Consider the following 21,068-nt stretch of genomic DNA (forward strand, 5'->3'; position numbering starts at 1 on the left):
CAGAGTCTAGCAAATACTCCACCACAGGCACAATGTCATGCTCTCTCAGTGATCATCTCCCAGTGTATATGACTAGACATCTCACACATCCAGTTAAACAGCATATTCATAAAACCACATATGATATTTCTAAGTTTAACCCAGAAATGTTCATTGCTACACTATCATCTATTAACTGGAACTTCCTAAAAATCCCCCCCCTTAGATGATGCTGTAAATGAATTTAATACAACTTTTCTAAATATCCAAAATAGCCTTGCACCTCCTAGAAGGAAGAGACTGAAAACAAATAATTCAATTTGGCTGTCCAAAAGCATAGAATGCTAATGCAGGATAGATAAAAAGTGTGGAAAGAATAGCAAAAATATAAAACACCTCAATATCTTAAAAACTTAGAATACTTCGCAATCATTCTAAAAAGCAAATAAATTAAGACAAAAAGCTATACTATAATAACTTTCAGAATATCTTACATCCTACCCAAATCCCATTGCTGATAACTTACCACCCAAAACTGCAATACAGTTCAAATCTTACTTTATACATAGTATAGCATCTCTAAACAAGGATTCCCTAACATCTAAACCCACCCTGCCTAACAGCCACATATCACCACATCCACTTTCACCTTTAAACCTGTGCCCATATCCTATATCAAACTACTCTTAAACAAACTTAAACCATGCTCTTCATCAGCTGATGACCTTTCAAGTGGGTACCTAAAAATAGCAGTCAGTAGCATTCCCTATCCTGTCTCAGACCTTATAAATAGGTCAAACTAGAATACCACATTGCCTCTCTCTGGAAAATGTCATACATTATCCCTCTGCACAAAGGAAGAAATTCAGCAGGCATTAATAACTTTAGACCTATAGCAATCTTATGACCCCTCTCCAAAATACTTAAAAAAATGTATTCAAAAACAATGACTAGACTATCTATTGTAGGAAGAACTCCTATCCCCTATGCAACATGGCTTCTGTCCATACCTGTCAACCTCTTAAGAGTAAGAAATGTGGACAAAGCCATGAAAAAACTGGTACAAATAGGGACAATTTTTAAATATTGCTCTTATAAACTTAGAAAGTTGATAGAGTAACAGGTTTTGTATTAGCATGAAGTTTCTGAAGGGTATTAAATCTAAAACTCAAATGTTTGTCATTATTTTCTAACTTCAATATTTAATGATTCATAGATTAGTACTAGGCTAACTGTCCTCGGGTACCATTTTAAGCCTAGCCAATTACCCCCATGTGAGAATCAAACCCTGCACCTTGTGTTTCTAAGGTAAGCACCTTAACCATTAAGCCAACCTCCCACCCCTAATGCCACTAATTTGCCAGAAAGTACAATTTTATGAAAAAACTGACCAAAATATAAGGCAAAAATCTGGATATTCTGGGAAAATCTGTACAGTTGAGAGGTATGCGTCTGTCCTTCCTATAGTACTAGCACTGCCCTTCTAACCTATACGGATACTGTCAATAAAGCTAGAGATAATGGCAAGCTGGTCTCTTCCTTATTTTTAGACTTGTCTAAAGCCTTCGACACAGTTTGTCACAACAAACTTCTACTTCAAATGTCCTCACTAGGCCTCTCTCAGCCAACCCTTCTGTGGTTCAACCTGTCCAATAGGTATCAGTCATTAAAGTGGCACTCCATGCTCTCTCCTTACCTCCCAGTCACCACCAGTGTACCACAAGACTCGATCCTTGGTCCCCTCCTCTTTAACATTTTCACTAATGTCTTCTATACTTCCACACAACAGGCTATACTAATACAATAGGCACTGATTCCACTCTCATTTGCACATCTGACAACATGGTACACCTACAAAAAATTACTCAGAAAGCTTTAACAGCTGGTGAAACATGGCTTCGTAACTTGCAACTCGTGCTCAACACAAAAAAGACCAAACTACTTTCCCCCCAAATCCCTCTTTCATGACAAAACAAAATTTAAAGTCCTCTTTCTTGATAATACAACAGCTGAAGTCACTTCTCATAGCAAACTATTAGGAGTGATAGTGAATGATAATCTTATATTGAACCTGCATATACAAAGCTGCATAAGAAAAACTCATCAAAAATTAGGGATGCTTTACAGAGCCAAAACCGTTCTCACTGACCTAACTAAAACTACACTTGCCACTACCTATCTACTCCCCACTCTTCTTTATGACACCCCCATCCTTACTAACCTCAGGGCTTCACAAACGTTAAAACCTGAATGACGCTATAACAAAATTGCTAAATTTGCAGAACATACCCCTTTCAGAACCCACCACTGTATAGCACTGAAAAGAATTAATTGGTCAGAACTGCCACATCAACTAACATATATACAACTTCTTACCACCTATAAAATTATCCTGCATCCACTGTTTAGCACTAAAAAACATTCTATACAACTATGTTCCCAGTTGGTTGTTGCAGTCCAGTGACCAAAAACTCCTGTCTGTCTACAAACCTAGCAAATCTCCTGGGCATTTTCTGTACTTGTACCAGGTTTGTAAGGCCTGGAACTCCTTACCTTTATCTATCAGGTCTATACCCTCCCTTCTTTCCATCTTTCAAAACCACTCTGAAAGATTTCCTAGCTAGAATCTGTCTCTGTTCTTGCTCAAAACCAGGATAAACTATATCCCTAAATATGAACAATTACCCTTTAGCCTTATACGTCCTTACTCTCCCTTCTTCACTTACTTCCTTATTGCTAATTCTCTTCTTCAACTTTCTCTCTAAATATACCATAAGCCTGTTTTTTCCCGTCACTTCATATTGCAGTTCTGATTTGTATTTGACTAACTTTTCTTTAATTTTTCTACAAACTGCCTAAAATTTCCCAAAATATTAAATGATTGTCATATACCTTGTAGTGATTCTTAACCAATGTTTTTATATTATTTCTAATTTGTTGTAATTATGTGAACGTTAGATGTTTTTGTTTTATTTTTGAAGATTGTAAAATTATTGTTCTTAAAATGTTTTATAATAATTTGGAGCTTTTCTCCCTGGGCCTCCACTGAAAATGGACTTCAACCCAGCCTGACTTTTCTGATAATCAAAGTCAATAAATAAATAAGAATCCCACAACCCCCCCCCCCCGAGAAGCATCACCAGATTCAACAACACATAGTGACATGAAGCTCGAGTGCATTGTCCTGTCTGACTAGTCTTGATGTATATTTATTTCTGAGTATGACCCATGTGCGTGTCCCAGACTGGTATGAGCCTAGCATTGAGCAGCATTTTACCTTCTCCAAGGATGATGCTGCAATACGAACAGAAGATGGCTGACTTTAATAATTGGCTTCATTTCTGGTGTTGTTCTAAGGAGGTGCAGTGTGCACTGCTTTGCCAGGGATGCTCTAGGCTTTTGGAATATTAGCTAAAACATTGCCCTTCCCCAGTACATTTACAGGCAATGTCAAACTGATTTTTTTTTTTCGACATAGCAAATCAAAACCTAGAAAATCTAAACGTGTTACTACTCAATGCTAGCAGTCTAAACAAGACGCTCCACTCGCTATACGCTCTCCTCAACCTAGAGAATGCTGACATTTGTGCAGTCATTGAGTCATCATTTTAAGGCAAGGAGAGCACACCAGCAGTGCAAGGCTATAATGTCTTCTCCACATTTCAAAGTGCTGTCCCAGTACTCTGTCTCCTGCAGGTTGTTGAGGGGAGATCTATGCCAAGTGCAACTTGGACAGTTGGGTGTGGAACAGGAAATTAATTTCTGGTTTTGCACCTACGTCTCTGATGGATGCATACATCCTGTAAAGGGTTCATTTCCCAGGCCCCTGCTTGTAAATGTTTCATCTCCCAAACCCCTGCTTACACTTATCAAGGGTACCAGAACTTGTTAGAGATTTGGGATGTGTGGCTAGGCTTAAAAAGGCCCATCTAGTCATTAGTATAGTAGACACCTATAAACCTGAATTTTTTGCCAGCTTATCTCATGCCTCTTCTCCCTTTGAATAAATTTGCCTGAACAGTGTTTAAGAATAGTAAACAGCAATAAATAAGAGACACAGCAACATACTGAACCATTGCAATCTTAATTGCATAAAAAAATACTCTGTCAAAAACATGTAACCTTCCATTGCTTTATGAAATGATAAATCCAAACAGCATAGCTGGCTTCATAAAAAATTCAGAAAACTCAAGTATCTGATTATTTCATTTAAACATATTACACAGTTAAAATTATCATTCAAGTAAAGTGCTACTGCCACCACAGGACAAGATAGCCAAAATTATTCAAACCTATGCATGCACAGCCTGGAAGGAATGTCACTTTACATCCTTTTAAACTGACCCAACTAAAGTAACATTAAAATTCCCAAAAGTTACTTTGTCCATCCCTCTATATATACTTGAAAGTAATGGCACTGTTATCTAACATTTAAGCTGGCCCCAATGACTATGATATTCTGAAAATCACATTCTCTACTATAATGATCTGTAATTTAGCCAGCTGACCTTCATAACCCACAAAGTTAGCCCTGCTGACTGCCCTGTTATCTAATTCTTTATAATATAACATTCATGACTATATTTATAGATACATTTAGTTCAAGGAAACTGATTCCAACACATCTATAGTCAAGTTACACTGTAGTTCAGGTACCAGTAAAGGAAGCCAGCTGTATGCACACCATGCAGTTTAGATTACAAAAAACTATGACAAGAAAAATGGAAAAGCCCACCAAAATAAGAAAAGAAAACAAGCAAGAATACAGAGCATCCACTGAGCACCAGAGTGATAATATAAATAGCTGCAGGAATATTTACCTGCACTGTCATTTTCCCTGAAAATTCTTAATAACTGTACAATTTGCCTATTATATCACCTTTCATTTGGTGTTTGTTAATATAAGTAGACTCTGGTTTATCTAAATTAATTTCACCCACTACCTCCAATCTCTTCCCTTGTGTAAAATACATCTTTTGCAATAAAAATCATATTAAATTATGACAAAGCACTTATATTTTACCTTCAAACACTGTTCTGTCATTTTTATTAACTTATTAGTACTGGTTAACTATATATTTTATGTTAATACTTAACAGTATTAGCAACTATATCAATATGCTCCAAGATAAACAAAATTTTAGAATATTATAATCAAACCTGAGATGTAAAACATACAAAGGGCAAGAACACTTTCACAAATTTCAGTACATTCCATTCTTTTTATCTTAAATCTTTACTTAATATCTTATTTAATAGTCAGAAGCCATAACCTTTACATTCAGAATTCCCTTTCCTTTTAAGTTTTGAAATTATTCCAATATAAACAATGCATGCTACAGATTAGTTTTGGAAGAGGACCCATATAATCCATCATTAATTATTCCAATATAAACAATGCATGCTACAGATTAGTTTTGGAAGAGGACCCATATAATTGATAATTAATTATTCCAATATAAATAATGCATGCTACAGATTTGTTTTGGAAGAGGACTCATATAATTCATCATTAATTATTCCAATATAAACAATGCATGGTACAGATTTGTTTGGAAGAGGACCCATATAATTCATCATTAATTATTCCAATATAAACAATGCATGCTACAGATTAGTTTGGAAGAGGACCCATATAATTCATCATTAATTATTCCAATATAAACAATGCATGCTACAGATTAGTTTGGAAGAGGACCCATATAATCCATCATTAATTATTCCAATATAAACAATGCATGCTACAGATTAGTTTGGAAGAGGACCCATATAATTCATCATTAATTATTCCAATATAAACAATGCATGCTACAGATTAGTTTGGAAGAGGACCCATATAATTCATCATTAATTATTCCAATATAAACAATGCATGCTACAGATTAGTTTGGAAGAGGACCCATATAATTCATAATTAATTATTCCAATATAAACAATGCATGCTACAGATTAGTTTGGAAGAGGACCCATATAATCCGTCATTAATTATTCCAATATAAACAATGCATGCTACAGATTAGTTTGGAAGAGGACCCATATAATCCGTCATTAATTATTCCAATATAAACAATGCATGCTACAGATTAGTTTGGAAGAGGACCCATATAATTCATCATTAATTATTCCAATATAAACAATGCATGCTACAGATTAGTTTGGAAGAGGACCCATATAATTCATAATTAATTATTCCAATATAAACAATGCATGCTACAGATTAGTTTGGAAGAGGACCCATATAATTCATCATTAATTATTCCAATATAAACAATGCATGCTACAGATTAGTTTGGAAGAGGACCCATATAATTCATCATTAATTATTCCAATATAAACAATGCATGCTACAGATTAGTTTGGAAGAGGACCCATATAATTCATCATTAATTATTCCAATATAAACAATGCATGCTACAGATTAGTTTGGAAGAGGACCCATATAATTCATCATTAATTATTCCAATATAAACAATGCATGCTACAGATTAGTTTGGAAGAGGACCCATATAATTCATAATTAATTATTCCAATATAAACAATGCATGCTACAGATTAGTTTGGAAGAGGACCCATATAATCCATCATTAATTATTCCAATATAAACAATGCATGCTACAGATTAGTTTGGAAGAGGATCCATATAATCCATCATTAATTATTCCAATATAAACAATGCATGCTACAGATTAGTTTGGAAGAGGACCCATATAATCCATCATTAATTATTCCAATATAAACAATGCATGCTACAGATTAGTTTGGAAGAGGACCCATATAATTCATCATTAATTATTCCAATATAAACAATGCATGCTACAGATTAGTTTGGAAGAGGACCCATATAATTCATCATTAATTATTCCAATATAAACAATGCATGCTACAGATTAGTCTGGAAGAGGACCCATATAATTCATCATTAATTATTCCAATATAAACAATGCATGCTACAGATTAGTTTGGAAGAGGACCCATATAATTCATCATTAATTTTTCCAATATAAACAATGCATGCTACAGATTAGTTTGGAAGAGGACCCATATAATTTGTCATTAATTATTCCAATATAAACACTGCATGCTACAGATTAGTTTGGAAGAGGACCCATATAATTCATCATTAATTATTCCAATATAAACAATGCATGCTACAGATTAGTTTGGAAGAGGACCCATATAATTCATCATTAATTATTCCAATATAAACAATGCATGCTACAGATTAGTTTGGAAGAGGACCCATATAATCCGTCATTAATTATTCCAATATAAACAATGCATGCTACAGATTAGTTTGGAAGAGGACCCATATAATTCATCATTATTCTCTTTTGTCATGAAACAATGGGCCATCCTAACTGGTCTTCTATAATTTGACAATAAACTCTTTCATCATTTAACAATGGACAGTTCTTCATTTATGAACTTCATCTACACTTAGTAATATCTCAAATGAATTGCAAAACAGATCCAAGCACTTTTATCAATCGTATAAACTTTGTACTGCATCCATTTGAAACAAGCCAGAGAACAGTAATTCTTGCAGAAGTCCCTACGTAGCTTAAACTCTACAATCCATGAAAATAATGTAATAAATAGTTTGTAGCACATAGTATATAAATTCCTTCATTTTGTGCATCTTGCTCATTATTAATTCAAATGGGAATCAACTGTGTGCTCTTACTCTTTATGTAAAATGAAAAAAATATATATTCACAGCACCTAGTTATGTCTGAATTTTGTAATTTTCATCCACACCTTCCTATGTATTTCTATCCATTATTTGTCCTGCTCATTGCCACATCCTATAATTGCTAATAGGAATCATCTGTATTTCTATCATTGGCAATAAAAAAAATCATACTTTCAGCAATGGCGATACCTTGCTTAAAGACAGCAAACAATTTCCATCAAGTTCTTCCATATCTTTCCCATCGGTTTCTAGGACTAACAGTAGTACCCTTCAGAAAAATTATGGCCTATAGGATTGGTCATTCTTCAAAAGTGCAGTGTTTTCTTAGTTGCCACAGTTGCCATAAAATGTACTCCATCACAGACTGAACTACTGTTATCCTTGGCTTAGGTTCATAGGTTCATAAGTATATACTAGGCTAATGACTGGCAATCTTTAGAGGTTATGTGTGTGTTTGTGGGGGGGGGGGGTTGTTAGTTTGGGCATTACTGTCTGCCTCTGTCTTTTAGAGCTGGGATGAATTTCCAGTTTTGCATCCATTGGTAAGTGTTACGCTTAAATAGCGTTAGGGATGGACTTTGCTTCACATAGATGGGGAGCCTGTTTTAGAGTGTGGGACTCCTTTGAGACACTTATCTGTCTCACCAACATGTCTTATTTATGTCACAAGCAAAATTTAAATACTTGGATCTAGTGATTCTGATACTGTTCATTTTGTGGATGGGCAAAAGGTCCATCAGAACTGGATCCAAGGATGCCTTGTATGTCAGGCATAGATTGCCTCGCAGTAACCTGTAGGACGCAGAGTATACAGACAGAGCTTTAACATTATCCATGTAGTACAATTTGTTTATAACCTGGGTTCTCCCAGTAAGGAACCTTTGTGTGCATTCCAGCTGTTGCATATGTCTGGTCAGGTATATGCTGAAGGGGACATTATACTCAAAGTAACATCATGACTACCATGAACCTGGATGCCATGCCCTTACTTTTAAGATGGGTGATGTAGAATTATTTTCTTTCTACCCTGGCCACATGTTGGTCAAAAGCCAGATATAATTCCATATTACTGACTAATGTGTCAACTCTTAAGGTTGTCTTATCAATGGAGTAATTAGCCTGGGTGGCAGTTTTCCCAAAAGGCACTATAATGCATTTCTTTGCTTTGAGTTTTAATTCGTGACTTTGGCACCAGTCATTTGTCTTTGTTAGACCTTCTTATAAGATGTTTGTGTCATGGGGATAATCTATGATAGTTCCTAATTTGCAGCCATCTGTCAAAGGCCCTTGACATTAGCCTTAACCTCTAAGAAGTAGATGCCAAATAGCAGCAGTCCAAGCACATTGCCATGGGTACCCTGTTGGTGACTATTCTCTTAGTGGAGGTAGTATCACCAATCCTGACTTCCTGGGTCCTGTTTGTGAGTCAGCAGGTAATCCAATGAGTTATGTAGGGGTTTATGCCCAGCTTGGTGAGTTTGTCAACTATACCCGAGTAGGGCATTGTATCAAATGCCTTAGCCAGGTCCAGGTAGGTGGTATGCACCATTCTCCCTCATCCATTGCCTTAGTGACCTTATCAAAGAAGTCTACCAGGTTTCGTAGGCATGAACTCCCTTGACAAAGCCAAACTCGGTTGGGTCCAGTGGCTGAAGGTTGCTATATCTTTTCTGATCATTTGCATAATAATTCATTCCATGGCTTTCCGTATTAGATGAGTCAGACTAATAGGTCTGTAGTTTCCTGAGTTCATTGATGGTCCAGTGTTGTGAAATGGGAAAACTGTTACAGTCCCCCATTCTTCAATTCTTTTGGTATAAAGCTTGTTTTGAACTGTTTTTAAAAAAGTTAACAAAAGCCAGTAGGCTCTCTTAATTCCTGATAACTTCATTGTAAAACCATTTCAGGGTGCCATCTTCATTTTAATAAAGTGCATGTATTCTGCTTCTATTTTGCCTTCTGGCACTCAACTCAGTCTCAGTTTTTTCTTTCTAGTTTTAGCTTTAACTTTATAGTTTATACATTTGACAACTGGGTAAACCATCTGGACACAACTATTCCTTTTTCAGGAGTGACCTTGGAGCACTGCCTGGTTAAGTGGCTTGTTCAGCAGGCAAATTGAGGTTGAAAGACTCAGACCTTGTACACCTTGGCCTCAGGAAGCAGGTCTTTATCAGTTCATAATCTTAATCCTCTGTGCTAATTGCCAAAACACTTTCTAATATTGCTAATCAGCATAAACTAAATATTCACACATCTCACCTGCCTTGTCACATACCTCCTGTTCCTTCTGCTTGACCAACACCATGATGTCACTTTATTTGTGCAAAGAATTCACAATCAACAACTTTTCGTACTTCCAGTCTTCTGCTTATTCAGTTAGCGATCCTTCTAAATGTCGTAAAATATACATAATTAATTATAGTGTATTTGCAATATATTTTGCATTATCATTTGATCTCATCACCATTTTCAGGGTGGACCACTGCCTGTCAATCAGCTTCACACTCTGTTTTCTCCTTGAGAATTACCTCCTCACAACTTTTCACCAGTGTGTCTGGCATAATCTTGCCAAATGGCACTATCAACGTTTGCTCCAACAATGTGAAGAACCACAGAATCTCCCTTTATGTATGTATTTATTTATTTATTTGTAGTTTTAGATATGCTTATTGTAAATTCAGGAACACAAATGCTTCTGAATATATTTGAAGTATGTCAGCTGATTCAAAAGGTAATTAAAGAAACGCCCTTTTAGCTCCTTTTTCCTCTTTCCTTTCATTCCGCCTCCCTTCTTCATTCCTTTCCTTTCACATGCAGCGACCTTTCTGCTTCTTACTTTTCTTTTCTATTGTCCCATTGGCCATCTTTTGCTTTCAAGATTCCATCCACTTGGGTTCCGGCATGTAGCTCGCAAGACATTTCCTGAGCTACATCGCTGCTCAATTGCTGCAGCAATTTGCCATAGAGCAATACGGCTGAATAGCATAGCCGCTGCAGCTGTACACTATGCACAGTAATTCTACAATTGGTGGTGATCCTTACAGACAGCTGCCCGGCCGTATTCTAGCACGGACGACCATACTAGATGTGTACCACGTATACAATAAATGCATGCCTTACATGAGAATACGGAATGTGGTACACATCTAGTATGGCCATCCCTGCTAGAATACGGCCGGGCAGCTGTCTATAAGGATCGCCACCAGTTATAGAATTACTGTGTATCGTGTACAGCTGCAGCGGCTATGCTATTCAGCCGTTTTGCTCTATGGCAAATTGCTGCCGCAGCCAATTGGTTTCGGTGATGTAGCTTGCAGGGAAATGTCTTGCGAGCTACACGCCGGAACCCCATCCACTTATTGAGTCTTGCTGATGTAATATATTAGCTGTGGAGAAGCCTTCTATGTTAACCCCAAACTAGATTTAACACTTTTTGTTTGTAATCAGGGTTCCTGGCTTCCAGCCATTGTGCTCTCAGCTACAGTATCCCATCTCTCTCCACCTATCACAGTCCTTGTTTTTCAGTTTCTTTATTTTAGTAACCTATCCCATACAGTATACCAAAAATATAAGCACAAGTTGAGTCAGAAGCATAAATCAGATAACTACTGGTAACACACAATCTGGTATAATGACAAATGTGTTTATGTGTTTCGGACACAAATTTTGGGTAATCATATTGGTAACATATATTTCAATATTACCACAAGTGTTTTTCAGATGCATAAATCAGATAGCCCTAATGGCAACACATATTCATGTATAACCACAAATGTGAGTTAAGTACATGAATCAGGTAACCCTGTCGCAACACATATCCCAAAATGGATCCCTTCACAGAACTACAACAATGCATTCTCTTATTAAACATTTATATCAGTGGCTGTTGTGTTAAAGTCCTATAAGACCATTCTGCAACAGGCTGAATCCTTACAAAAATTCAGTCTGCATTATGACCTCATTAACCCCCTTCCCAAGAACTGCATAATGTCTTCTGCTCAAAAATTAACTCCCCAGAACACATAAATATAAAATCTTTACCTAGCTATTTACCTGCTAAATATCACAGACTGACCCATATCAAATACAGCTATCTAAAACCTAAAAAACCTCTTCACCATTACTTTAACCTCCACAATCCCTTAAACAAACTATTACACCTCTCCTTACAAGATGGAGACATTCATCCTAACCCAGCACCAGGGCAAAAAACAAGCACAGAACCACAAATTCATGTTCCCGCTACCCCAAATATCCCATCTAAATCTCCCAACTCACTCTATATAGCTCACCTAAATATTCGCAGCATGAATAATAAAATTTCCCACCTCCATGCTCTCCTGGATGCTCATTCCTTTGATATACTTAGTTTAACAGAAACATGGCTAAAAACCCACTACACAAGATGTCAAAATTATTCCATCTGGGTATAACATCTTGAGACAAGACCACAAAGTAAAAAAAAGGAGGGGGTGTTGCTATCCTCTATAAAGAATGGCTACAAATATCTATACTAGATCTTGGTTCCTCTTCTGAAAACAATGCAGAAATCATTAGCACCAAACTTCAACTTAATCCCAGCATATCCCTAAATATAATATGTATCTACTTGCCCCCTGGTAGCAACATCACCACTCTGGAAGGTATCCTTGCTGAACTCTCCACAAAAATTCCCCAAGAGACAATAATTCTTGGAGACTTTAATATAGACTGGAAGGACTGCTCTACTGAATCACCAACCTCCCATATTAACCTTAATGGCTTCTCAAAAACAATTATCTCCACAACCTGAATTAATAAACCCAATAACAACAAATTCATCCTAGACTGGATTCTAATAAATAATCACCAACAGCTCTATAATGTAGGGACCCTCCCTGACGATGTAAGTGACCATTCTCTCACTTACATAATCAGGCATAGGTTGAGCTCACACAACCCAACCATATATAAAACAATAAGAAGCAACAGAAACTTTAACCCTAATAACTTCCAAGCTGAACTAAAAGAATGTGATTGGTCACCTATAAAATACCTCCCACTTGACGAAGCAACAAACTATTTTAACTCAAAATTCTTAACAATCCTTAACCACCATGCACCAAAGCATTCCATCAAAATTAAATCTAAACCCGCCCCATGGCTTACAAAGAAAACCAGGCAGAAAATTCAACAGAGAAATAAGGTTTGGGCACTATGGAGAACAACTAAAAACCCCATAGACCAACAACCATTCAGGCAAAAAAGAAATGAGACTAAGAAAGCTATACTCGAAGATAAAATAAACTTTTACTTCCACCTCCAACAGAACAACCAAAATAATCCCCAAAAGTTCTGGGCTAGCATAAACAGACTACTTCAACCAGGCCAATCCGCAACACCACCCCCTATAGGATCAAATTCCGACAATCCAAAGCAAACTGCTAATGCTTTTAATACCTTCTTCACTGAGACCATCCAAACACTTGCCAATCAACTAACAGCCGATAGCTCTGCCCTTCCAACCAATACTACTAACTCTCTCCCAACTCTAAACCTGCAACCTGTCGCAACTTCCCTCATCTGAAACCTCTTAAGTAAACTAAAACCTACTACCCCCTCAGCTGACTAGCTACCTGCTGAATACCTGCAAAAGGCATCCAAAGGCATAGCTTATCCTGTATCATTGCTGATAAATAGAACCATACAAGAAAGCACTATTCCCACCATCTGGAAAATCTCCTACATTATCCCCCTACACAAGGGTGGAAACTCCAGAGAATATTCTATCGTCCCATAGCACTACTTTCCCCATTAGCTAAAATAATGGAAAAATGCATCCACAGACAGTTGCTAGACCACCTACTCCAGAACAATTTACTGGCCAAATCTCAACATGGCTTTCCACGTACAACAACTGTACTCCTATCCTTCACTTACAGCATCAATAAAAACCGTAATAACAATCTTCTCTCTTCAGCACTTTTCATCGACCTTTCAAAAGCATTTGACATGGTCAACCACCACTTACTTCTCAATATTCTAAAATCCTTCTCTCTGGACACAAAGACTATAAAATGGTTCCTGTCCTACCTTGATAATAGACAGCAGGCAGTGCTATGGGACAACAATCTCTCATCCCATCTCCCAGTTACCCTAAGTGTTCCTCAGGGCTCTATATTGGGCCCCCTCCTTTTCTCAATATTAATCAATGACCTCAACCTAGCTATTCCTTTAACTAACTGTGTACAATATGCAGATGATTTGACAATAATCTGCTCAGCTAAATCTCAATCCCAACTACAGACTCTAACTCAGACAATTTTCAATAAAACAGAAAATTGGTTTCTACAACGCTGCCTCCTCTTGAACCCCAAAAAAACAAACTCCTCCTCTTCATTCCTACCCGTAAATCACTCCCAATGAACTTTTCAGTCTTATCCAGTAATGGTACACTCATATCTCCTGATCCAACAACTAAACTTCTAGGGGTAACCATTGATAACCTGAACTTTGAAACCCATATCAACAATACCGTAAAAACTGTCAACAGGAAACTAGGCTCCCTCTATAGGATAAAACCCTTTCTCTCCCCACTCCTAGAACCACTATTGCCTATTCCCACCTTATCTACACACTTCTCTATGCTTCTTCCATATATACTAACTTGTCAAAAAATAACTTTAGCAAGCTAGCCAACGCTTTCAATAGCGTTGCCAGATTTGCTACTGCTTCCTCCTTTAGGACCCATCACTGCCATAACCTGAAACAATTAGGCTGGTTAGAGCTTCTGAATCAGATTCACTTTAAACAACTCACCATTGCACACAAAACCCTTTTCCAACCTACCAATACCCCAATACTTGCTAGTCTCATTACCCAATATAAGAACCTTTCAACTTTACGCTCATCTAATAAACTACTAGTATCAACATGTAAATCTAATAACATGGCAGGAGATGCTCTGTTCTCAAATGCAGCTGGAAAGTATTGGAACTATCTCCCCCATGAACTTACATCATTGTCTTCATTTACACTTTTTAAACACAATCTGAAACTCTATCTTAAAACGCATTGGTTATGTCCTTGTACAAATCCAGACTAATCTCATACTATATCCCAAATACTCTCTCCTATGACCTAATTCCTGCTCTAGCTGTGTCTTTTTAGATCAAGGCCTATCCTTGGCAAAAACATATCTTATCCTAATAGAGATAATTTAAAATACCTAGTTAAATTCTTCTGCATATAATTCTAAAGCACCCTACCTAAGGCAGGCAACAAGTATTGTTTAAACTGAGCATTGCTGAACTGTTGAAATTTGAAGTATGTATTTGTTTAATAATTACTTTCTAGTTACTAATGAAGTCTTGTACATAAAGTCTAAAATATCTTATCTAATGCTTGTAACATGTTTTTTGTATAAACTGCGAAGATTCCTGAACTGTTTAAAATTTGTAGTATTTAACTGTATAACAACTAGTACCTGTATGTTAGTAGTCTAGTAATCTCCTAGAGCTTATCTCCCCGGGACTCTACTGAAAATGGACATAAATCCAGTTAGACTATCCCGGTCAACAAATGTAAAATAAATAAATAAATAAAAATAGAATGTCATCTACAAGCCGGCCTGACTCCTTATTTTATTCCCACTGCATAAGCAATAACTGCATTCACAGAATCTTATTTATGCAATACCTAATTGTTTCTCCATATACCACTATGTACCACCATCTTATAAAGTTCTGTAAATAGGCAGTCTTTTCTTGATGGACCTCCTGGGGACACAACAGTTCCATGCATATTTGTTAATTTTGTTCATGTCTGAAATTCCTGATGCAGTTTCCTGGTCTTTTGCTTCCAAAATACATCTAAAATCTACTTGTTTTTCTCAAAACGTGGATATTATTTTTTTGTGTGCATTTGTACATATAGGCGAGCGCGTACGTGTGTGTGTGTGTGTGTGTGTGTGTGTGTGTGTGTGTGTGTGTGTGTGTGTGTTTATGCACTGGCATATGTGCTTGTGTACATACAAGAGTAGGTGCATGTTTATTTAGTGTTCTTGGCTGAATTCTTGAGGTGGATAATTGTTTGTGTATATACACTGGATTAATATACCTTCACTAAAAGACTGCTGGGAATTATTCTCCGACTTATCTCTGATTTTGCTTTGTACTTTCCTTTTTTATTTAACAGCTGATCTTACTCATGCCTTGCTTTTATTTTTATAATTAACCATGTGATTGTGAAATGAACCATATGAAAAAAATGCATAAAACTGGAGTAGAAGCAGTACCTAATTATAATGTGATTTTTCTTTTTGTTATATTAGGATTTTTTGAAGCGCTCCCTTGCAAATAAAACATATTTCATTGGACTCAGTGACCAGAGTGTAGAAGGCAAATTTCAGTGGGTGGATGGCACTGACTTTTCTGCAACAGATAAGTAAGAAACTAATACTGCATTTATTTGATTATTATTAACTTTCATGGTTAGACTGATTGGGTGCGTGAGTGTGTGTGTTTGTATGTCTGTGCTTATACTTTTTGGTAGAAAGTACAAAATAACAGATTCTGTTTTCCAATACCGGTAGATTTTGTGTGTTGACACTAGAGTGAAGTGATATTAAAATTACGGTGTATTCAATTTTGGGAAATTCTGTAGCACAGTTTCAATGCTGAAAGTGATGAAAGTGGTTTGATGACTGCATTATCTGTATGCCTTGAGACTGTTAAATCAGGGTGAAAGAGAACTGCTGGATATCTTTGCTTGCAGAACTGGGCTTTGCATTATTTCAGATACTTCTTACTATCATGGGGCAGGGGGTGTTCAGATTTTGAGGAGTAACAAACAGGATAATGACAGTTTATTTGTATCATTAATCTATTGTTTGTTAGTTATTTACAGAGGCTGATGAAATTGCTATCTAATGTGTATTGAAGCCCAGGAAATTTTTCTTACCTGATAAAAGTAGTAGATCACTTTGTTAGCAGCAATATTTTTATGGCTTCACCTTCAAACCCTACTTGCCATCCATTCTTTCAGGACATTTATTAGCCATGGAATATATAGTTTCCTCTAGATAATGCTTCTCCCCCTTCATACCAACCTCATGCCTCTCATCTGGCTTTGGTGGAATCCAACTTGTCCTACTAGCCACTTTTGGAATTGGAGTCCCCTCGGCTAATCCCCTTTGTGCACTCTTCCCTCCTTCCATCATCATATTTAAATATTCACCAATCACTTGCATATCTGCCAATTATTCACTTTTCTGGCCTCCACTCACCATCAAAAGATAAGGCCCCTGTTCCACCATAAGTGATGCATGCAGCTGAAGCTGGCACACTGCTGCATCCTATGCCATCACCATTGGCTGACATTAACAAGGGCTCACCATACACCTTGTCCTCTTCTTTTCAGTGGGGACAGAGATTCTGATGATCCCCTGCGCTTACTATCTGCAGTGTTCATCATCTCAGCTTGGCCATTCTTCCACTTTGGGCCAACAGTTCCATCTCAAGTTGGAAGGCCTCCACTGGAATATAAACCATCCACTGACTTCCTGAACATCATGAATAAGCTGTCTGATAGTTGAACCAGAAACCTTCACCAGTGCATCTTAATTTCCAGGCCACTTTGTTATGTACTTGCTATTTCTGGTAAAAGAGTAGGAGTAATCCTGAATGAGTTTTACATGTTGTCTGTACAGCATCAATTCACCTTGCCTTGTCCCAGCTCTTAGCAGCCACTGCTTAATGTATAGTGGTGAAAATTTGGGTGACCCATCTTTGTTACTTGCCTGGGAGATCTATCCTTCCAGTCCTATGGCCCTATTCAATACAATCAAACACCTGTCTGGCTGCTCTAACAGCCTGCTGAGTGGTTCTTCCAGCTGCTGTTACAGATTACATCCCCAATGGACTCAGACAAGTTCAGAAATTGTAAATTCTCCCACCTTTGATGTTTTGCCAAATAAAAGATTTTCCAGTGTTGCTGCTATGTTTCCTGCTGCAGCTGCTTGTACATAAATGTGTTGCTTTGTACTATAGCAGCAATACCTCTTTACACATTCCAGTTCCCCACAACTAGATTGCCTGCTCATGGTCATTCTCTTTTCAGCCTTGCCACTTCTGCCCTTAAAACACTTAACAAAGCTAACAATTTAACTAAGTTTTGATCTGTAGTTTCCATTTTTAATGTGCTTTATCTATGCAATCCACTTTTAGGGGAAATGATTTTCTATTGCTTATCATTCTGACTTCACTCAGACCTCCTTTCAACATAAAATGTATTGTAGAAGTGGCAGAAGTAATTATTGTGCAGTCATCTTGATTCAGACTGTTTAGTACCCCTACTACGTATTTCTGCAATTCATACTAGACATCACAATCTAACATACAACCAAAAATATGTCAGTTCCTGAGAAATAACTCTCTCATATATATTTGAATTTATTTGTTAACTAGATAAGCTTGCTAGACACAAGTGTCTCTTGTCTTGGGTGTACTGTCTGGTTAAGTCACTTGCTTAGAGTCACACAGCAGGCAAATAGAGGTTGAAGGACTCGAACTCAACAGTGTGGACTACAGGAAACAGTTTGTTAGCAACCTGGAGCCTTAATCATCCACACTAACTGTCCAGCACATGCATACAGACATACACAACAAAAAGCAAGGTAACAAGTACTTTAACAACTTCTGGGAAGTGACTGAGTAGAGAACACAAAGTAATCTATCAGGTCATGAGGCAAAGGCACAAAGATAAAGAAAATAATCATCATCAGACACCCCTCTCAATGGATGACAAAAACAACAACAACCAGTCAACAGGACATCAAATGCAGATGAAAGCATGCTGCTTGATTGTACATATTTTCACAGAATATACAGATTTTTTTACCTTATATTTTACTCATAAAATATATGTTTTTCTCGTAATTCATTGAGGACTGGAGTCACTAAAAAATTACATACATTTGAGTTTCGGACTTCATATCATTCAGAAAATGCATGCTAATGCAAAACCAGTTATTCTAGCAACCTTCTACGTTTAAAAGTATAATATTTAAAATCTCTCTCTGATTTTGGACCCTTGTCCCTGCATTATTTTTGTCTCTGGATTTCTCGTGCTTGGAGGTTAAGAGTTGGAAGGAATGTTCTAGTGGCTTCTGAATAAAGAAAATCCAGTAGAAGCTGTACTGTCCTAAACAGTCTACAATGGCAGAGGAAAAAGAGTCCACCCTAGAAGAAATAAGAAGAGCACCAAATCAACTAAATCAGGGAAAGCAGGTTCAGCTGGGGTCACTACAGATATTACCAAGATGTTGGGTGAGTTAGGGGACAAATGGCTCCAGAGAGTTCTCTCAGCATATGGAGAAAAAAACATATTCAAGATGACTGGAAACTAAGCATTCTAGTGCCAGTGTACAAAAATTAAGGTGGCATCCACAGCTGTGATACATATCCAGAATACATTGATATTGATGAAAAAAATGTATATTTTCTGTCAATGGATGTATGTGACCACCAAAAGTCCCTGTATTGGCTATGACAATAAGACAAGGCTACTATCAGTATTAAACTGAATGTAAGTCATAAATGATGGAATGGTAGTTTTCAGTGTAATTTCTACCTGCTTAAATATAATCAATGGCACAATGGGTAGTACATTTACCTTTAGTGCAGCAGACTGCAGGTTCTATTCCCATGCCAGGAAGATCAACTGCTGACAATGTATTGCATCAGAAGAAGGTGGGGTGGGTGTGTAGATCAATTGCTGACAATATAGTGCATCATCAGAGGGGGGGGGGTGCTGTCCTTCAGATGAGATGTTAAAACTGAGGCCCCATTTGCTTGAGTTAGTGGCAGTTCAGATAGATATAAAATATCCCACAACACCTATCAAATAGAGCAGGGGCTCTTTATTTAAAAAAAATGTACAATACTATTTACATATTTACATATTTACAAATTTATTCAGTATACAAAATTATGTTCCTCTTATTGTCATACAACCATAGATATTTTATTTTTCATTATTATGTTAAACTTCTGTCTTCATTATTTTATTTGACCCCACTCCTTTTTTCAAAACTGCCATCTATTCTTTATTAAAAATAATGCCAGTCTCTATTTACCATTAAACATGATCCCAATTACCCATTCTTTCCAAATTGTACACACGAGATAAAATAATCTTTTAACTATTTTAGCAACATATTCCTTACATTTATGGCTGTCATATCCATACATAATCATATCCATATTTATTTCACTTACCTCCTTTATGTTTTCATGTAACCCATATCATTCCCAATAGGACATAAACAAGATGGCCAAGACATCTTTAGCAATTAGCTATGTATAAGTCCTCAAATGCATTTTATACATGTTTGAGAGGCTGGCCTAATGGTTAAGGTGCCTGCCTTGCAATCAAAAGATGCAGGGTTTGAGCCTCACAAAGGATAATTGGTTAGGCTTAAAGTGGCTCTCAAGCACAGTTAGCTTAGTACTAATCTATGGACCTATTCTCAAGTATAGCTTCCATTCATGTTTTACTAGCAATTGTCAAAAGTTCATTCTAAGATGGTAATGGTGTGAACAGCTAAAGTCAGAGCTCAGGGCTAAAGACTATTAAAAAAAGCAAAAGCCTGCAAATTACTGTAAACTGTTAGAAATTGGTAGTTGAAGCTCTATGATGCCCAGAAGATTAACAAAGAAAAAGTGAAATAAAAGGGACAGCAAGTGTGAAAACTCTGAAGGGGACCAATAACAGTCTTGGGCAAAGGTGGGAACAGCAGAACAATGACAGCTGAAGGAGAAATTTCCTCAATGATCGTAGAGAGTAAGATTGACCAAATGCATTGTGAGGTACTTAAGAAAGAAACACACAACAGATGGTTTCAGGAAATTCATGGTTTAACCAATCTTTCAGAGGACGTAATTGGTATGCAAACTGCTGAAATGGAAACAAAAGAAAAATGGTGGAGCAACTAAACATGATGGCAAAGAAACTGGATGAACTTAAAGATATGTAACAAATAGATAACAAATGTAAAATAAAAATAAATAAAATAAAATATGTCTTATAGGGACAACTTGAGGTTTAAGCAATGCCAGAACAAATCAAATGGAAAAACTACAGATTTTATGAGAAAATGCCACAATGCATGGTGTGGTCTTTATATCATGGATATGAAAATAGAAAGATCACATAAAGTGAATATTCCTAATCTGAGACTGAGAAAGCAACCAAGACTGCAGCTATGCCAGTTATAAGAAGAAAGTCTTTCTATTTTGTCAATGAAAGGAAGCTTTTAAAAGTTAGAAGCATAATGTCCAACTAATAAAAAAGCCATCCAGGCAAAAGATAAACACAAAACCTTCTTTAGCTATGCTTGAAATCTCAGGAAAAA

At 36.8% G+C, this 21,068-nt stretch overlaps 1 protein-coding gene across 2 annotated transcripts in view; it reads left to right on the plus strand.

Moving 5' to 3' along the window:
- Positions 1–21,068, plus strand: part of LOC122812205 (C-type lectin domain family 4 member D-like) — a 506,009-nt gene that overhangs the window by 433,763 nt on the left and 51,178 nt on the right. For both annotated transcript variants that reach the window (XM_044084543.1, XM_044084544.1), the window contains one exon: positions 15,987–16,099. In XM_044084543.1, the coding sequence (XP_043940478.1) occupies positions 15,987–16,099 (113 nt within the window). The remainder of the gene's footprint in view (positions 1–15,986; positions 16,100–21,068) is intronic.

This window comes from Protopterus annectens, chromosome 9.part0 (genome assembly GCF_019279795.1).
Source record: "Protopterus annectens isolate FY-2018-M chromosome 9.part0, PAN1.0, whole genome shotgun sequence".
NCBI lineage: Eukaryota > Metazoa > Chordata > Ceratodontiformes > Protopteridae > Protopterus > Protopterus annectens.